Consider the following 19,250-nt stretch of genomic DNA (forward strand, 5'->3'; position numbering starts at 1 on the left):
TTATTCTAATATCGTTTAGGCCACCTAGCCTAGGCCTATATGATATTTTCTTATTACAAATTACTAAAAAAAGAAAAAAAAAATGTTAACATGCATTTTCTTTTTCTCTACTTTATAATTTGTGTGTGTGTGTGTGTGTGTGTTTTACACTTATACGGTATATTCATGTTTATGTGTGTGTCTGGGTATGTGTTTATGTGTATATTTGTTACTGTAAAACTACACATAAAAAAAGAGAAAAGAATCAGTTAGTTACACCATTTGAGAATACGTTTATTGACATTTATTAACAGTAGAAGACACCAGTAATTCATAGAAAGCCACATTCATCATATATCAGCCATTGCATAGTGTTCCTGTAGCTCAATTGGTAGAGCATTGCGATATCAAGCGCTAGGTTGGGGGTTCGATTCCCCGGGAACACATGATAGGTAAAAATTGATAGCCTGAATGCACTGTAAGTCGCTTTAGCATCTGCTAAACACATAAATGTAATTTCAAACCGAAATATAAACACAAATATCTCTGACTACTAAAAGCAGTAGATAAATACGTTAACAGTAACAGAGCAGCAGGTATTTTGGAGGTGAATCAGAGAGCGTTTCTGAGGATGAGCTGCACGCTGAGACTCGAGGGCTCCTCCACCGGCTGCTGGGACAGGTCGTTCGTTTGGGGGATGCTGTCTACAGTACAGCCCTTCACAGGACACACAGAGAAACGGGACAGCAGCGTCACAAGAATGGACTTCATCATCACCATAGCCATGTGCTTCCCCACACACGACCGCGGGCCGGATCCGAACGGCTGGAAGAAACGACTCGGCACCTTGAAAGAGAGACAGAGAAAGGTTAAAACATACTATGTTGATTAAATAAATATTTACTTTATTACTATTATTATTATAAAAAAATATATAATAATTCTGAATCTTTTTTTGGGGGGGAAATTGATGTTTGTTTGTAAATGTTTGTAAGGGCACTGAATACTAAACATTAGATGATTAGATCAATTATATATAAAAAAAAATCTTTAAAAAACTTATTTATAAAAAAAATTAATAAATGGGATCATTCTAAAACAATCATTCTAAAACAATCCCAGAATCTTTCTTATTAATTTATGTGAGTGTATGTGTGTGTGAATATATATATATATATATATATATATATATATATATATATATATATATATATATATATACATCCTCAGAAACGCTCTGTGATTCATATATATATATATATATACATATATATACACTATGGTAAATGTTTGTAATGGCACTTACAATGACAGAAATACAAGACAAGAAACAAATTTCATAATGAGGACTCACGTTTTTCTGGAAGTTGTCTAGACTGAACTCATTCGGCTTGGGGAAGAATTCCGATCTGTGCATCCGACCCACGTTCAGGATGATGTTTGTCCCTCTTTTCACTTTGTAGCCTTCGATGACATCATCATCCAGCGCCCGGCGCATGGTGAAGTCCACGACCGGATGGAACCGGAGCGACTCGTTGATAAAACTCTCCAGAATGTGGAACCCGGACAGATGTGAGTGCTGCAGGCTCCGACCCGCTACAGGATATTCATAGAACCAGACAATCACTTGAATGAAACATACACTGACAACACAATCAAAACGGAATCATTCATCCAAAACTAAAAATTCTGTCAGTATTTAATGACTTTCGTGTCATTACAGCCTGTTATAGAACATCATGAACAGTTTTCTTTTGGAGTCTTTCAATGAATGGAAAAGAGTTATTAATAGAATCTTCTACATTTTTCTTGTATCCTACAGAATATTTCCAGAATACGGGTTTGAAATTATATAAGGATGAGGAAATAATTCCCTTTAAAACAAGATAACTGAATTTTGTGTCTGCTCGTACCTAGGACAGCGTTCATTTCCTGCAGGATCTTTAATTCGACGTCTGGATTCTGTTTGAGCAACAGCAACATGAAGAACAGACTGATAGAGAGAGTGTCTGGAGCTGCGATTATCATCTCCAACACACACTGCCTGACGTTCTCAGTGCTCAGCTCCCCGTGGCTCTAAACACACAAACACATAAGGCGAGTCATTCTCATACATGTTTCAGAAGTGTGTGTAACATTCTGGCATGCCACATTCACCTGAGCAAATATCAGCTCTGCTGTGAAGTCGAGCTGGTCGAATTTTTCTGCACGTGTCAGCTGAACTCTCTTCTGTTCGATCAGAGCTGCAATAGCATCCTGCAACTCCTGACTGAAACACACACACACACACACATATACAGTAGACCATGAAAACATTTTCAAAGCCTTTTACAAATGTTCACAACAGAAAAACACTTTCCAATTCAGCCCTAAAAGAGGTTTTTAAAGCTCTCTGGATTCTGCATTTGTGTATGTCAGATGTTATCACATTCATATACCATGGTATTTCCTCACGGTATCTCCAAAATGACATCTCGTGAACTCACGCGTCTCTCTTGTGCTTCCTGTGCAACCACCAGGCCAGTCTGAAGTACACATCAGGTTTGATTAGTACCGTCTGCCAGGTGTCAAAATATTTATGAATCTTCTGAAGCAGATCATGCTCTACAACACAGCAGCACATTATTTAAGATTACATTAGGCCAATAAACATACAGCAGCATATTAAAAATATGATACTGTTCAGTTGTTTATAGTTGGTAAGATTTATTGCATAACATTTATTAGATCATTTGTATTCCATAACTGATTATTAAATGTGATTTAAGTGCCTGTATACTTTTAGTTTATGATAGTCTAAGTGTTTCTCAAGACTGACCATTGAGAGGGACTCCTAGAAACAGTCTGTTGGAAATGTCCACTACAATGCACCGCAGTAAGTTGAGGATGTCCACCTGTCCCCGGGCATCCATCAGGTGTGACAAATTATCCAGGTGTGTGTTTGTGGAAGTGATGCAAATCTCCAATGTTCTCTGAAGTCCTGGACCTGTTAAAGCTGTCACACACACACACACACACACACATGGCCATGCAGTCTGAATCAGCTTGTTCTCCTTCAGTACAGCATAACTCGCATATTATTAAAAGGTTGCATACCTTTAGCGTAAAAGGAGCGGACTTTCTTCCAGAGTGCCACATTTGAGTTGAATATAATGCCCTGTTCATGCATTCCGATACACTGCAGACCCAGTTTGCTCCCAAAGCGTGAGGTGTACAGAGATTTCCTCAACACATGATACACAGCAGTTGACCTTCGATACACACAGCATTAGAATGCCACATTTGAGTTCATTTATCCTGGAACATTCTGTGATATGGTGCTGGCAAATTCTGTCACTTAATTGCATTAAAAAATAGCTTAATTATTTTGAATGTGCAATTGTAGCACACTTCAAATCTTAAAAGAGTATTATAATAATAATAATAAAAACAATAATGATAATAATAATGAAATACACATACACCAAATTGTAACTTAAAGCTGCGGTAGGGAACTTTTGACGCTCTAGCGGTTAATAAACAGAACTGCTTGCGTCTTGCGGAAGAACATCGTAGCCGGAACTACTTCTCTCTGTTTATGTCTATGAAGAATCACAAAGGTACTGGGTTACTCCGCCACGGTATCCCCGAAGCAATCTAAAATAGTCCGAATATAAACACTTATTATCGGTGCACCCTAGTGATTCAGGACAAGCTAAAAACACAGTTTGGAAAATGGATTCATGGTGTACTTGCCTATTATATAAATTTTTCTAAATTTTGAACACAAACAAAGTTACGGACCACAGCTCTGATTGGTTATTTTTTACCGGGAGCGATGGAGTTTCTGCAAATGGCAATAGGACCACTGGGAGGAGCCAGAAGAGCTTGATTTTTTCACAGATTATCTGTCTCGTATTCTACTGTCAGGACATAATGACAGGTTTAATAAATATGTAAAAAATATATATATATTTTTTTTTACAAAAGTTCCCTACAGCACTTTTAAGCAATAACTTTTTTCTAATATATATTTTTAAAAGTGTACTTTGTAAAAATGCTATTAAAAAAATACTTCAAACAACATTGTAAATCTGTTGTCATTGTCATACTTGAAAGTACACTTATTTTAGATGGCTTGACTACCATATTAATGTATGTATATATATATATATATATATATATATATATATATATATATATATATATATATATTTTTTTTTTTTTTTTTTTTTTTTAATAACTTGAATTTAAACATCATCATAAATGTGTAATAATGAATATGACATTCAAGCTCCAACAGAACTGACATAGAAATTGATTTTAGTTTACCATATGCTCTGCAGTGTATTTGGCAGTACATTTTAATCATATTTCACATAGATAAAGTAAATAATTATGAAATTACATATAAATATGCACTCTCAATTGCATTGAATATAAAAAATGTAAATACCATGCAATTACGTGCCCTGTACACATTACATTGAGTTTGCACTAAGTAAATTATTTTAAAGCATATCATTTCTGTATTAGGTACTCCTTTTAAACGTATGCTAAAGTGTAATGTCTTGGGGGGTGGCGTTTGTGTGTGAGAGAAGTTACCTGCTCAAGATGAGAGTTTCCTCACCATTGATCCAAACCCGCACAATGTCTCCGTATTTGCTGTTGTAGTAGTTGCTTGCCGTACCGATCCCAGACCAGATGAACCGACAGTAAGAGAGAAGAGGACCCAGACCCAGCAAGAAACAAGGACCTGAATGAAACATATTGCAGCAAACAAGCATTAATGCAATAAGGATGTGAAATGCTTTTTAAACAACATTTTCTTGGAGTTGTTAGGACATCATAAGAATTAATAATTAATGTGTTGTGTGGGCCTTCCACTTTTACTCTGAACATTTCATTATCTAATTAGAATGGGTGACTATACTGTCTACCCAAAATATAGATAGCATAGTCATGAAAACATGCTTAAAAGGCAAAACACTGCATGATAGGAGATGTAACCAACTGAAAACTCTTCTTTCCCATAACCATCACTTCAAAAAAGAAAAAAAAATAATTGTAATGGATTTAATAAAGTAAATGCTGTGCTAAATAATAAAGGACAATTTTTCAAATGAACCCTACCAACCCGGCACATGGTCTTTCTCTGTCCAATGGTGTCTGATGGCCAGCAGCAGGCAGAGTAACAGCAGCAGTAGTGTGGCCATGGCTCCGCACACATTGTCTTGAGCACCGTAACTGCTGTTATGGGCTCCTTGCATCAGAAGCTCCAGAACAGCCTCACCAAGATGCACCTGCTTCATTCCGCAGGGCTGGAGAAGTTCACCTGCCATGAGAATGGATTGAGTATTACAGCTTCTTCAAGTCTGAAGCACCAGAGCTGCGGACATACTCTTTTATATGTGAGTGGTTACATGGGATTGGATCAGGATAAATCAAAAGTCAAAATAAAAACTCAGCGTAACCTTGCGTGTGTCCTCGTGTCCTTCAGCATCAGTTTCCAAAACATTGTCAAGACACGCAAACCTTCAGCTGTGCCAAACTCATCTCTGCATCATCTTTTCATCAAGACATCAAAGACTTTAGGAGATATGAGACATCTGCGGCATGACCTTGAGTCATTCCACATCCCCTCCTGTTAAAAAAAAAAAAGGGTTTTCAGACTTAGGCATACTAGGGGTTATTGACATAAACCCATAACCAATGCAGCTTGTTGGGAAGCATTACTATTTTTTTTTGTATTATTATCATCATTTTGCAAACAAACTAACACACTTATAAAACAAGTGTACAGAAAATTAAAATATGTGTCATATTTTATGTTGTCAATGTCATTCAGTCTGGACTTTGTTTTAGGTTTGCAATATTTCCCTGCCTGTGTTTGTTGTCATGGTTACTGATTTGATTTGTCATTTCATTGGCACTAATCATCTAATTTGCATTGTGTACTGAAGTTCTCTCTGTTTCAGTTTAATTCATCTGGTCCCGTGATACGTTTGTGCTGAAGCTACACTGTGTTGGATTAAAAACTTTTGGAACATTCACATTCATCTTCTTCTCCATGCATTTGTGACATATTTTCAATTCTTAAATTAAGAACAATAACTTAGAATAAGTAGACACTATAGGGCTATCAAATTAACTAATTATAGACATGGGATAGAATCTGTATCTTAGGAGGCATTTGGAGATATTTACACAGACTGTTTCATGCAGCTCAGAGGTGACATGAATGCATTTACACTGCAATTAAAATAGCATTCATGTTTTAAATATCTGAATATAGAAATATGAAATGTTTGAAAATTAAGCATTACTTTAATGTTAAGTTAAAATTGCCAGTAGGTAATAGCAAGCCACTGTGAGTACACTGAATCATTCATTTAACGGATTCAAAGTAAAAAAAAAAAATCATTTTCATTGTGTTTTTCTTGTTTTGTAATGGCATATTTTTGATCGTTTCTGAAAAAGTTACGTTCAGTTTTATAAAGTTACATTCATTTTTATAGAACCAAATGTAATTCCATAGAAATTTCTTGTATGTCAGAATCTCAGGGTGGTCTTAATAAAGACTTGAGCCTGTAATAAAGGAGTCGACCTTTTGAACATGCAGCTACAACACACATTACGTATTCGGGGCTGGAATGTCTTTCTCGGAATGAAACAAGTCATCTTTAATTCATTGGAGAACAAAGTGTCCCTCTGCACATTGAAAGCCACATCACTTAAATATGTTGTCACTTCAATAAGGTCTTTGTGGTCCTTGAATTTCGCAGTTCTTCAAATAAGTTGTTTGTCCCCTGTAGCAAAACTGTGGGCAGGAAGCCACAAGGAAGGGAATTGTGGGCACTGTCAAACATAAATTTATAGATAATTGACATTTATCTTGCTTGCTGGTGCTTTCTTACAAAGCATCCAATATAGTGCCTATATCGTGTTTTCGGAAACTGCATTTTGTGATAAATATTAGCTACAAAATTCCATAAGTACATTTACATTTTTCATGATTATGACTTTTTTTGTTGTCCATCCACTTAATTACTTTGGTAGCCCATCACTAACACTTTGCATCTTGGGGAGGGTTTGTGTTGATCTCTGTGATGGTTGTGTGTATAGCTCAATGTAAGCAATGTAAGCCATACAGCTGTTGTGGGTGGACGTTTGTTCGGTTTCTCATGAGGAGTGCCAAGTGACAGATAATAACAGCAATGTTTGAGACAACGCACAGGGAGTGAAGCCAAACCACTTCTCTTTACTGAACACAGTCCAATGTCTACTCAACTGACCTCTTTGAGGTCTGAGGGCATAAACATAAAATTTTTGAATAAAAATCATTTCACATGATCACACATTTGGTTGTGGTTTTGTATACTCTTGCTTCTCATAAAATAAATAAATAAAGATAATTAAAACACAAAAGAGCCATCCTAAATACATTAAAATACGGTGTACCACAGGGCTCTGTTTCAGGCCCTTTGAAATTTATCTTGCACATGCACTCTTTAGGAGATTTATTAGGAAACTGCATTTCATTGCTATATAGATGATATACAGCATTTTATCTCCTTTTTCTAACACAATGGATTGCATTAAGGGCAGAAATCTAGATTTGCATGTCATGTTGAATATGTTATAGCCTACAGTTATAGTGTACTTCTTTATAACCTTTTCATGATCTAGATCCCCATTATCTGTCAGGAGAGTCAGTGAACTTGGTTGACCTTGAGTGAATTTTGAGTTTTATGGTTAAAGTCAATTTGTTTTTCAAGCCAGACATCTCTACTGCTGGCATGTTGCATTTTGTAGCTTATTATGGCCAAGAACCACCCACTCAGACAGGAAGACTCTCTGACTCTCACATGTAGACTTTCTAATCAGAATTTCAGAAGTAATAAGTATTAATAATTTCACAGACATCACACACACACATATATATATATTACTCAGTAATATACAGCTGTGCTCAAGAATATGCAATCCACTGTATTTCTAGATGTCTTAAAAGTCCTTTTTAAAGATTAAATTACACGAACCACATAAACTTGAGTTACTCCTCAGAAATGCACACTGTAGCAGTCTGGTAATCAGAATTTAATTCCCTGTCAGATTTTTATAACCCTGTATGCACCAGCCAGTGAAAAAAAAGGTTTTCATTTTCAGAAATATTGTACTTTTTATTTATTTTTATTTTTTTTTGCAATATGTAGTTCAATAGTTCAACGATTCTGTGTTTCCCGAAACCATAGTTACGTGGTAAGAACTACAGCTCTCAACCTGTGGTTAGAAGCATAGTTTCTTGTTAGCAAGAGATATAGTCTTAAATAAATATGCTCTTGGGCACAGTAAGCAAGCTAACATGCAGTGTAATCTATATATTACATTCTATCAAAATATAAATACATTTTAATCTTTGTATGTTTGCACATCCTTTAAAAGCATTGAGGTTATAATACTGTTTCTCCCAATAAAATTAACTGATTATGTTGCTTTGTTGATTTTTATGCAAGCTAAAATGTTATTTTGTATTTGCACATAGAGTATCCTGATGCGGCTTTCATTTAAACTGAACAGCTGATTGGATTTAATTGGGTCTTTTTATGTAACATATGTATTACTTCCAATGCTTATACTAAATATTTGATTTAATTTAATGGACAGTTATCAGTCAAATAAGACTTCTGACAAATAGTGCCTTGTTTGTCAGTGAAGTTGTACCCAACTAATTATTTAAAGAAATGACAGAAAAAAAGAAAGAAAGAAAAAAAACTGACTGAACTGAACTCCCAGCATAAGCACATACTCGGTATACACTCTATCCTAATACCTTGTTCCTCGCTTGCGTGATCACACAAACCCAACCAAGGAGCTTGTAGCTCAGCTTGCATGTTTTATTTGGCAATGACCTACAGCTGCAGGGCAAAGGACCACAAAATACAACAGACCTCATGGTTTCATTCAGCACTGTACCAGCATTTATCAGAGGGAATTCATATTAATTTTAATACACAAACAATAAACAAGACTATATTATTATTACTTTTATATTTACATTATTATTGCATAACCGGTACTGGCAGTGCCTGCCATTTCCAATTATAGCAAGTGCAGATGTATTCCACATTCATTATATAAGCACAGAAAGTGAAGACTATCTCAATGAAAGCGAGGTGCTAACTGGTATCAGATCAAAACCAAATTAAAACTACAGAATTGGGTCATGTTGCGTGATATGGGCACTGTAAGAATTGTATGTCAGGCCTTAAACTTCACAAGCATCCTGAGTTCCCTCAAGGGTCTAGGCTCCTTTAGCTGCTGACATTTACTCACTCTGACATGTTGGTGAAATCACCTTGGAGCTGAATAACTTTCTTTTTTTTTCAGTTTTGTTTTGTCTGTATTATTCTCAGATATGGTTATACTTTCAGATTTTTTCCATTGCAATGTTTAGTATACATTTTTGGTGTTAAAAGTTACACTACCTTTGCCAAGACATACAGTTTTTAATTGTCTAATTTAAAAATACATAAAAACACTATCTATCTGGAGATGTTTGGAGACAGTCTTAATAGAACTGTTTTATGAAAGTGTTTACTGAAATCTCGCAGTGGCTCTCAGCGTGTCTAGTTTTCTACCACATCATTGGCTGTTGGTGTCGATGTGGATTATGCTGGTCAGCCCACGGTCACGCTGAAGAATGGACTCTACTGCATATAAATCAGGTGACTGCACAAGTGGGGGGTTCTTCTCCAGCGCATCAGGACGGCACAAAGCCGAGCAGCCCTCAGTCACACACAGTCTCAACTCGAAACAAGGACTTCGATTGTTTTCTTGCATCCAGAGACTGTCCTTTTTGGGGGGAATATTCCAGACTTTTATTATTCAGCTTTACTTTTGAAAGTGTTGAGTTGTGTTTCATGGTTTTTTGAAAATCTGAATTGAAGTCAGAATGCTGGATCCACTTGCTGAGTTGAGAAGAACCGGAGGCTTTAGGCAGTGTGGTGGCCGGTTGTCCTGGCAGGTGCGTTGGATCTTGTACAGCGTGTGCGTACTGACAGTAATAAACTGTGCCGGCCTGGTTCTGCTCCTGGTTCAGCAGAGAGAGCTGTGGGCTCATCTGACTGAGGTGGAGAGGCAGATGGTGGAGATTTCTAAGAGCTCCGTGGTGGAGTTCATGACACAGGTGAACGAAGATGAGGCTGAGTACCAGTACTCCAGAAAGAAACGCAGCCGGCAGCATCGAGGGACACGACCCTTTGAGGAGCAAGAGGGGAGTGTGGGAGAGGAAGTCTTGGGAGATTTCCAGTATCAGAATCTACAGACGCATGGCCCGGTTTACCAGCACAAAACAGAAGAGCAGGATGGAATGATGACAATGATGACATACTCCATGGTGCCAGTAAGGAACTCATAATGACATGATTGATTTGTGCAGATTACATAATTAATGTAAATTTTCCAGTGCAAACTGGGGATAAAAGTGAAAAGTATCCAATGTAGTTTACTGCTTTCTCTATTTTTGAGAAGAAAAAAAAAGATAAAATAGATAACCTGATAGCTGTATAATCCTATATATACCCAATATTAAGCTTTCTTTTTCTGTAAGGTTCTTTCTTTCACAACTTTAACTAGTTGAATTGTTTTTTGGTCTGAATTTTCTAATAGCTAGATTTTTTTCTTACATAGCATATACAATGTTTTACATTTAAAAAAGAAAATCCTTTGAAAAGTCTGTTATAGATGTCCATAGAAATGTCTGTAAACTCAATATTATATTAGAAGTTTACAGAAATGTCTAACTCTAATACAAATTCAAAATATGAGTAAAACATCAGTGAAAAGATGAATATGGAAAATTCCTTCAGATCAACATCTTAATGCCCTTCTTTTGAAGAGTGTAATGAGAAAAAAAAAGTAAATGCTGTTATTTGTAGATAATTCTTCTATTCATAAATGCAAAGTAAATGCTTTTAGCTCCTTTTTTCCCCCAGTTTGTTGCTCCATTGTTACATAATTGAAGACTAGAATAGAACGTTTTTCAACTTACAGTTACAAATATGTGTTTCAGGTTAAAATTCTTCTGGATATTTGCAACAGTACTAAAGGAGTCTGTCTGACTGGTGAGTATTAGGATCTACTGGCTCATTTTTATTAACATTTCTTTTTATCTCCAGAATCGATTATCTCCAAGTTCACAGTTTTATTTGATTTTGACTTTCACAGGGCCACCAGGACCGTCAGGAATTCCAGGTAGGAAATGAATTATTCTAATGTTGTTCATATTCTACCACAAGGAAAAAGATGGATGGATGGAAGGATTACAAAAGCATTTTGCATAAATGAAAAGCAGTAAAAAAAAAAAAAAAAAATGATCATGATGTATAAATCTTTCAACTTTAAAGGGGTCATATGATGCGATTTCAAGTTTTTCTTTCTCTTCGGAGTGATACAAGCTTTTGGTGCATTAAAAAGAACTGTAAAGTTGCAAAGACTAAAGTCTCAAACCCAAAGAGATATTCTTTACACAAGTTAAACCTCGTCCACTCCTCGTTTAAACACACCCCAGATTTCTACGTCACGATTTTGGAAGATGTTCACGCAAAAAAAGGCTCATTATTGTAACCTTTTGCTGCCAGTACCATGTCGTGGAGACACTGTTTCGTTTTGGAAGTAAACTACTTTGGCCTTCCAAAAGAGGACACAACTAGAAATCAGTGGTTAAGTTGTATTTTACAACACTGTTCCAGAGCAGTTCAAACCAAATATTTAGATGCGTGCAACATATTTTATGGAGGACTATTTCCTGATCCTGGGAGAGTAGATTACAATGCCGGCTGTTCTGACTCACAGTCTTTAAGTACGTTTACATATGTAAAAGATTTCCCACTGATGATTCAAACACAAGTTTTGAGCAGTGTAGAGTAGCGCTTGTCATTTCTCTGACCACAAATCCAAACATGCTTTTGTGTTTACGCGTCACAATGCAACACAACACATAAAAACACAGTATAAGTCATTATAATCAGTAATTATGTCCACACTGGATGCCACAAATGGCTATATAAATATATATATTCTTTGCATTGTGGTAATGAAAATTGGAAGAGTGTCATAATGTAATAAAAAGTGTCTTTTATTATAGGCATTATTTGTTTCAAATACTAGTATCAGAATGTTACATTTCTTTTTACTTAATTGTGAAATTTGCTAGCAATTTCTGATTTAAATTAATTAATACACCAATTTTCAGTGTAGAATTCCAAATAACGTGTTACTCAAATAATCTTACTTTATGGAATTCCAGGCTTGCCGGGTGTGGACGGAATGCCGGGGTATAATGGAACAGACGGAATTCCAGGGTTGCCAGGAGAGCCTGGAGCACAAGGAAAACGGGGAAAAAGAGGTCAGCTACTGTATATGCAAAAAAAAAAAAAAAAGACTTGGAAAATCTATCCATCATGCACATGAATGAATATAGTCAAAAACATCTTCTGAAAGAAAATATCCTCCTTTCAAACCTCTTCTCAAATATTTGGCTGCTGTCTATGGCTTTTATCATCCTCTAAGGAAGAGGAGAGGGGAATTTTATCCTGATTGGGTCACACAGCAGGATTGAGAGAGACTCAGAGATCTCCCACTGAATAAAGCAGAACTCATGATTACAGCTGACTGACCGCTCTGTTCTGAAAGCACAAGAGCCCACAGACATTCTAGAAGTGTCATTCAGCAAATCATTTATTAAGAAACTGAATGAAATTCTTTGTACTCTGGTGGAGAAATTACCAGACAACATTAGAATAAGTTTCATGATGATTCCATACTTTTTGCTCCATAAGCAGATGACTACATTCTGATGCATGAACTTTAAATAAACAGTGTTTACCTGGCTAGGTTACAATGTTAGAAGCGTTTAGAACCAACAAACACCCAGAACACCCTGGCAACCACTAAGAACATCGCCTAGCAACCAACCACACTCACTCTATTTCAGAAAACGCATCTATATATTTATGTCATGTTGGTAACACTTTAGTTAAAGATTAGATGTACCTACTGTAGTAATAATAGTAAATTATTATTAGCAATAAAAGACAGTGGACAATTACAAGCCCTAAACCAAACCCTAATCTTATGCCTATAGATGTGCATGTAGTTAATTATTATTAATCAGTGCTTATTTGGGTAATTACTCTGTAATGTTACTAAAATAAAATATAATTGTAACATTTATTACAAGACTACAATAACTGGCTCTGAATGATTTGAGAACTGTGCTGCATTGAGCTGTGAAGGAATGATTTTTTGCTTCTTTGTTCCTGTGTGCAGGTCCTCCGGGTGAGAAGGGTGAGCCTGGTGAGAGAGGAGAGCAAGGGTATCCTGGACCCCCTGGAGAACAGGGTGAACCTTCAAATGATGTCATAGTAGAGGGTAAAAACGAGTTCTGTTTCTATTGGGGAAAGAAGGAAAAAAAAAGTGAATAGGCCATTTTTAAGCAATAAGGTATATGTGGATGTTGGAATATAGTCAAAAGTTAAAGGGTCATATTTCTTCTGCTTTAATTCGCAGGTCCACCTGGTCCAGTTGGACCCCCTGGCCTCCCTGGTCCACCTGGCCTTCCAGGGCCCGCCGGACCTCAGGGGCCACCAAGACACAGGAGCCACAGAGCACATCTCCAAAGGGGGAAGGAGTCTGTGGGTAATGGCTAAAATTATACATTCTTAAAACAATTATATATAAATATATATATATATATATATATATATATATATATATATATATATATATACACACACACACACACACACACACACACACACACACACACACACACACACACACACACACACACACACACACACACACACACACATATATATATATATATATATATATATATATATATATATATATATATATAAATATGTTTCAAAATTACCCCATAATCATAAAACAAAATTATTTGTTTCTTCAAATAATTTAAGAAATTATGAAAATGGATAATTATTGTATTACAGTTTGGTTTTATTTTTTATTATTATTTTTTTTTTACCAATTTATTCATATATATATATATATATATATATATATATATATATATATATATATATATATATATATATATATATGTGTGTGTGTGTGTGTGTGTGTGTGTGTGTGTGTGTGTGTGTATTACTGGAATGATAATTACAATTTATAATAATAAGAATTATAAAACATTTAATGGGCAGACACGTTGCATTAGTAACATTAACTTACATATTTTTTGTCACAATTTACAAAATGTTTAAATTTTAACATAATTTTCAGTAATTACATTTCTAATGTTCTTTATACTCTATACGTTTTTCTTTCTCTCTCTTTTGATTTCGGGGCAAAACTAAATTGGGTATAGTGAAAATGTCCCCATAAGACACATCATAACATATATGTAATCTCATTGTTTATGTTTAGGTCACCCTAAATCAGTCCCAAATGATGACACCATCACCCAGAAAATGGTATCATGGAAGATAAATGGTACAAACTAGAGCAAAATATTACACTGAACTACAGCCTTTATTAAACTTTACCTCTGACAGAGTGATTGTGTTTGGCAGACTGTGTCATAAAATCAGTGCAGAACCCAAGACATCTGATGAAAATGAGCAGCACATTTGGAGCGTGGATGATGGACACCGCTGCTCATGATAATGAGAAGATCTGGGTAGCAGAACATTTCTCAGGTACTGAAGAGAGAACAAATACTCATCAATACAGCATATAAACCCTGCATTTAAACTCTCCTTTCATTTGAAAGTATGAACTGTAATCAAAATGTCTTATCTTTAGTATTTGACACCGTGCACTAAATGCTAACATAGAGCACCTTGTATTGAATCTGGAACATAGCTTTTAAGATTTTAAGATTATCTCATGTTCATTAATTTATCAGGACGTATCATAAAGGAGTACAACAGTATTGCGGCATTCCAGAACAGCAGCAATGAATCCATTGATGTCCGAAAATTTTTCCAAGGTTGCGGTCACGCTGTACATAACGGCTCCATATTCTACCACATCGCTGGAACTTCCCATATTGCCAAGTACGTCTGATGATAGCATGGGCAGATCTCCTTGATAATATCAAGATTAAAAGAAATGTAATTGAACATTTTATTGAATTGAAAATTCTGTCATCACATCACTCCAAACATATGGAGGACTAGGAGTGCCAGTTAATAAAGTGAAGGAACTAATTTTCATTTTAATAAATAAATAAAATTTACTTAGTATTAAAATAGAATTAATAGAATTTAAACTATTTAATACTTTGACACACAATGGCTTACAGTCATTCATAAGGAATCTTCCCCTCTGCCCTAGTTCTCAAATCTAATTAACAATTCAATTCACACATGGCACGTCAAGATGCTCCAATCCCCATTAAAAATTAACACTTTGAACAAAACCTCTCCATTTGTGTTGCAGAGGAAGAATGAAAGTTCTTTCATAAGTTTATCTGTAAGAATACTTAATGTTCTTGTAAAACATGTTGTCAATTCTCCAATATTCCCAGGTTTGACCTCCAGACGAAGATCTTACACATGCTTACCATTGAAAATGCTTTCTATCATAATAAGTCCTACCTCCTTGAGAACTCAAAGACCTATTTCAAATTGGCAGTGGATGAGAACGGTATGTGGATCATATTTGCCTCCAACACTGACGACAACATAATGGTGGCACGATTGGATGAGAAAACTTTCTCCGTCAACACATACATAAATGCCACCTATCCCAGGACCAAGGTAGGTAATGCATTTATCGCCTGCGGGATCCTCTATGTCACGGATACTAAAGACACAAAAGTGACGTACGCCTTTGACCTCCTGAAAGAGAAGCCTGTTAGTGTCAGTTTAGATCTGAGGGCACCTGGAGGGGTTCTGTCCATGATCTCATACAATCCCAGAGACAAACACCTCTACATATGGGACAGCAGCTATGTCAAGTCATACCAAGTACAGTTCCACTCAGATGAATAATCAAATATCAGTGAAATAAGTGCAATATTTTGTGTTGTGTTTTGTCATGTTCATGCATATTTATAAGCAAATAACCTGTGCTTAAGTTGCCACCCATATATTATATATTTTTTTTGAGTGGACCATAGATCAAGAACTAAATTGTATATCAAGTGATATTTGCATACAATATTTGGACACTTGTGCCACCCTTAAAGGGATAGTTCACCCAAAAATGTTAATTTTTGATGTTTATCTGCTTACCCACAGGGCATCCGAGATGTAGGTGACTTTGTTTCTTTAATTGAACACAAAGAAAGATTTTTAACCCAAACCGTTGCAGTCTGTCAGTCATATAATGGAAGTGAATGGGAATCACGGCTTTGAGAGTCAAAAAATATACACAAACAAAACCAAATTAAATCCTGCGGCTCGTGATGATACAATGATGTGTAAAGACACAAAAAGATCGGTCTGTGCAAGAAACTGAACAGTATTTATATTGTGGTTTATTTTCTACCTCTGATTGACCGATTGATCGAATTTCGAACTGTCCTGAGCACGCTTGCGTCTTCTTCTTCAGATGGCTTTTTCTTTTTCTTCTTCTTGCTTTACAGCAGATTGCATAGTTGCATTACCGCCACCTATCTCTCAAATAGACCATTGATCCTCCTATTTGAGATTGTAGCTAGAGTGTCAATGGTCCACTTGAGAGATAGGTGGTAGTAATGCACTAATCAAGTGTGTGATCCGCCGTAAAGCAAGAAGACGACAACAAAGTGTCACAGGCTGGCTGTTGAGAATGTGATCAGGACAGTTCGGACATTGCGGTGAATCAGAGGTAAAAAACAATATAAATACTGCACAAACCGAAATTTTCATTTTTGGGAGAACTATCCCTTTAAATTTTGTTGACTTTATGTTATAGATATTGTGTTAGACTGCTAGTATGTAAAAGACACAAAATATATTGGCCAAGTGTTGTTTAATTTATATTGCACGCATGTTTATGTAGCTACAAATGCTTGGAAATCCTGAAATAAACCCTGAAACATTTTAATATAAAGATGTGGAGTGAAATGACTTAATTCAAATAAAAAGAATTTATTCAACTTACAAATGACAGAACTACCTGTTCCTTCAGATATATCATCCAGTGTTTTTGGGGTTTACATTTTCACACACGCAGACAGATCAGGCTGTTCAGTAAATACACATCAGACCATCGGTTGAACATTTAAAATACGTACAGTTGACATGGCGCCCAGCAAATCAGACAGAAACACAAATATGATTTTAATAAATACCACATACATCAAACCAAATATACAACTATTCCAGCAGTTATGATAACATCAAAAAATAAACTAAAAGCGCTACTGTGTTTGTACAAGCTATTGTCATAAATAATTTTTATATTTATATTTTTATATATATATATTTATTCATTTAAAACTATTTCCACTTTTTACTAATTGGCCACACACAGCCAGACATTCATTAGTAAATAACAGTTTCTTCTATTAGAGCTTTCATCACTTGTAATGTAGTCACGTGTTATTGTTTCCCCAGATCTGAGTGCAAATATTTAGAATGGATCAAACATGAAAACATGGAAAAATAAATATATAATTAAATAAAACACAAACCTATTTAGTGTTGCACTTTGTCCCAGAAATCTACAATGTACATTGCGTTCCTAAAATTAAATATAAATACAATAATTTGTAAAAGAACCAACTAAACTAAAACGAGCAAACGAACAAATATTTTGTGCAAAAACAAACCGTTTTCTTTTCAAAGTGAGAATTTCTGGGCTTGAGAGATGAAAAGGTCAAAAACGTCATTTCCAGGAGCAAGCATCATCGGCTTGCAAGTAATGTTTAGCTGTTTGGCTGCTACGGAAACAAGCATGTCAGCAGCGTGTGCGTGTTGGGGTGGGGGGGGTGTGTCTCTGGGGCCACGGCGCAACCGCCGGGCCGCCAGGGTACTCTGCCATTTTTACACTCTGCACATACATTAGCAGCCAAGGAGAAAACATACAGTCAAAACATAATCCAACAACTGGACTTACACTGATATCAGAAGCACAGTGCTGGTATTAAGATGCTAAAATGGGCACAAAATGAAGACACACACACCCACACACACTTAAAAATGGAGCTTTGAGCACTTTTACAGAGCATGACCAATAATCTGGGAATGGAGTGTGATGACTCGAACAGCTCATGCACACCGCTTTCCTACCAACATGTTATCTGGATTCGTGTCCAGAAATGACAGTAGTCGATCGTTAGAATTGAGGGAACTCATGCGTGTTTTCCAACGCCTTTTGTGGGGCGGAGTGGTAAAGATATTCTGCAGCGCGAGATATTTGTTACCTGTTTACAATTCACAGCTAAGGAAATGTGGAGGTGCCGATGAAAGCGTTCGTGTTCTATGGGCGCTCCGGTGTTAGAGGATCTGGAATATACTGGGCGGAATGTTGTAGCGGTCGGGAAGGACCCTCATTTTCAGGGTCCCGTCGGCTCCGCAGGTGAAGATCCGGTTGCCTGGGCAGGTTTCGATTTTCATCACGCCGGCACCGATGTTTCGGAATATGGACTGTTTAGCGTGCTCGGTGCTGAAGGAGTGCATGAGACCGTGTCCTGCCAACTTCCAGACCTGAACCAGAACAGGAATGTAATTTAAAAACGAATCCAGAAAATAAAGTTATAGAAATCAATTAAAGCTGCAGTAGATAACTTTTGTAAAAATATATTTTTTACATATTTATTAAACCTGTCATTATGTCCTGACAGTAGAATATGAGACAGATAATCTGTGAAAAAAATTAAGCTCCTCTGGGTCCTCCCAGTGGTCCTATTGCCATTTGCAGAAATCCATCGCTCCCGGTAAAAAACAACCAATCAGAGCTGCGGTCCGTAACTTTGTTTGTGTTCAAAATGTAGAAAAATTAACATAATAAGCGAGTACACCATGAATCCATTTTCCAAACCGTGTTTTTAACTTGTCCTGAATCACTAGGGTGCACAGATAATAAGTGTTTATATTCGGACTATTTTAGATTGCTTCGGGGATACCGCGGTGGAGTAACCCAGTACCTTTGTGATTCTTCATAGACATAAACAGAGAGAAGTAGTTCCGGCTACAATGTTCTTCCGCAGGACACAAGCAGTTCTGTTTATTAACCGCTAGAGCGTCAAAAGTTACAGACTGCAGCTTTAATCAATATAATGTATTTTATTAAACACACTGAATTGATTATACATTGTATATTGCAAC

The 19,250-nt window shown here is 36.2% G+C and overlaps 3 protein-coding genes across 8 annotated transcripts in view; 1 reads left to right on the forward strand and 2 right to left on the reverse strand.

Annotated features, from left to right (window-relative positions):
• Window positions 1-252: 252 nt before the first annotated feature.
• LOC127934323 (ovarian aromatase) lies at window positions 253-12,606 on the reverse strand. Of its 2 annotated transcripts, XM_052531626.1 has the most exons (11): window positions 12,254-12,606; window positions 5,433-5,602; window positions 5,096-5,293; window positions 4,564-4,714; window positions 3,076-3,230; window positions 2,798-2,974; window positions 2,466-2,583; window positions 2,137-2,248; window positions 1,893-2,055; window positions 1,334-1,575; window positions 253-825 (listed from the first exon to the last, which is right to left on the reverse strand). In XM_052531626.1, exons 3-11 carry the CDS (start codon window positions 5,268-5,270, stop codon window positions 592-594), a joined length of 1,527 nt encoding a protein of 508 aa, XP_052387586.1. In that variant the 5' UTR covers window positions 5,271-5,293; window positions 5,433-5,602; window positions 12,254-12,606; the 3' UTR covers window positions 253-591. The 2 variants fall into 2 exon arrangements, with proteins under 2 accessions (XP_052387586.1, XP_052387585.1); XM_052531625.1 differs by lacking the exons at window positions 5,433-5,602; window positions 12,254-12,606 and having other exon boundaries at window positions 5,096-5,380.
• On the forward strand, window positions 9,709-17,031 carry LOC127934322 (gliomedin). Its single transcript, XM_052531624.1, has 10 exons — window positions 9,709-10,363; window positions 11,033-11,084; window positions 11,188-11,214; window positions 12,269-12,367; window positions 13,291-13,392; window positions 13,531-13,659; window positions 14,416-14,481; window positions 14,562-14,687; window positions 14,897-15,047; window positions 15,521-17,031. The coding sequence occupies exons 1-10, from the start codon at window positions 9,914-9,916 to the stop codon at window positions 15,984-15,986; spliced, it is 1,668 nt and encodes a 555-aa protein (XP_052387584.1). The 5' UTR covers window positions 9,709-9,913; the 3' UTR covers window positions 15,987-17,031.
• Window positions 16,936-19,250, reverse strand: part of LOC127934320 (dmX-like protein 2) — a 68,062-nt gene continuing 65,747 nt past the window's right edge. For all 5 annotated transcript variants that reach the window (XM_052531619.1, XM_052531623.1, XM_052531621.1 and 2 more), the window contains one exon: window positions 16,936-18,629. In XM_052531619.1, coding sequence (XP_052387579.1) covers window positions 18,420-18,629 — 210 coding nt within the window. In that variant the 3' untranslated portion in view covers window positions 16,936-18,419. The remainder of the gene's footprint in view (window positions 18,630-19,250) is intronic.

This window comes from Carassius gibelio, chromosome A18, assembly GCF_023724105.1.
Source record: "Carassius gibelio isolate Cgi1373 ecotype wild population from Czech Republic chromosome A18, carGib1.2-hapl.c, whole genome shotgun sequence".
NCBI lineage: Eukaryota > Metazoa > Chordata > Actinopteri > Cypriniformes > Cyprinidae > Carassius > Carassius gibelio.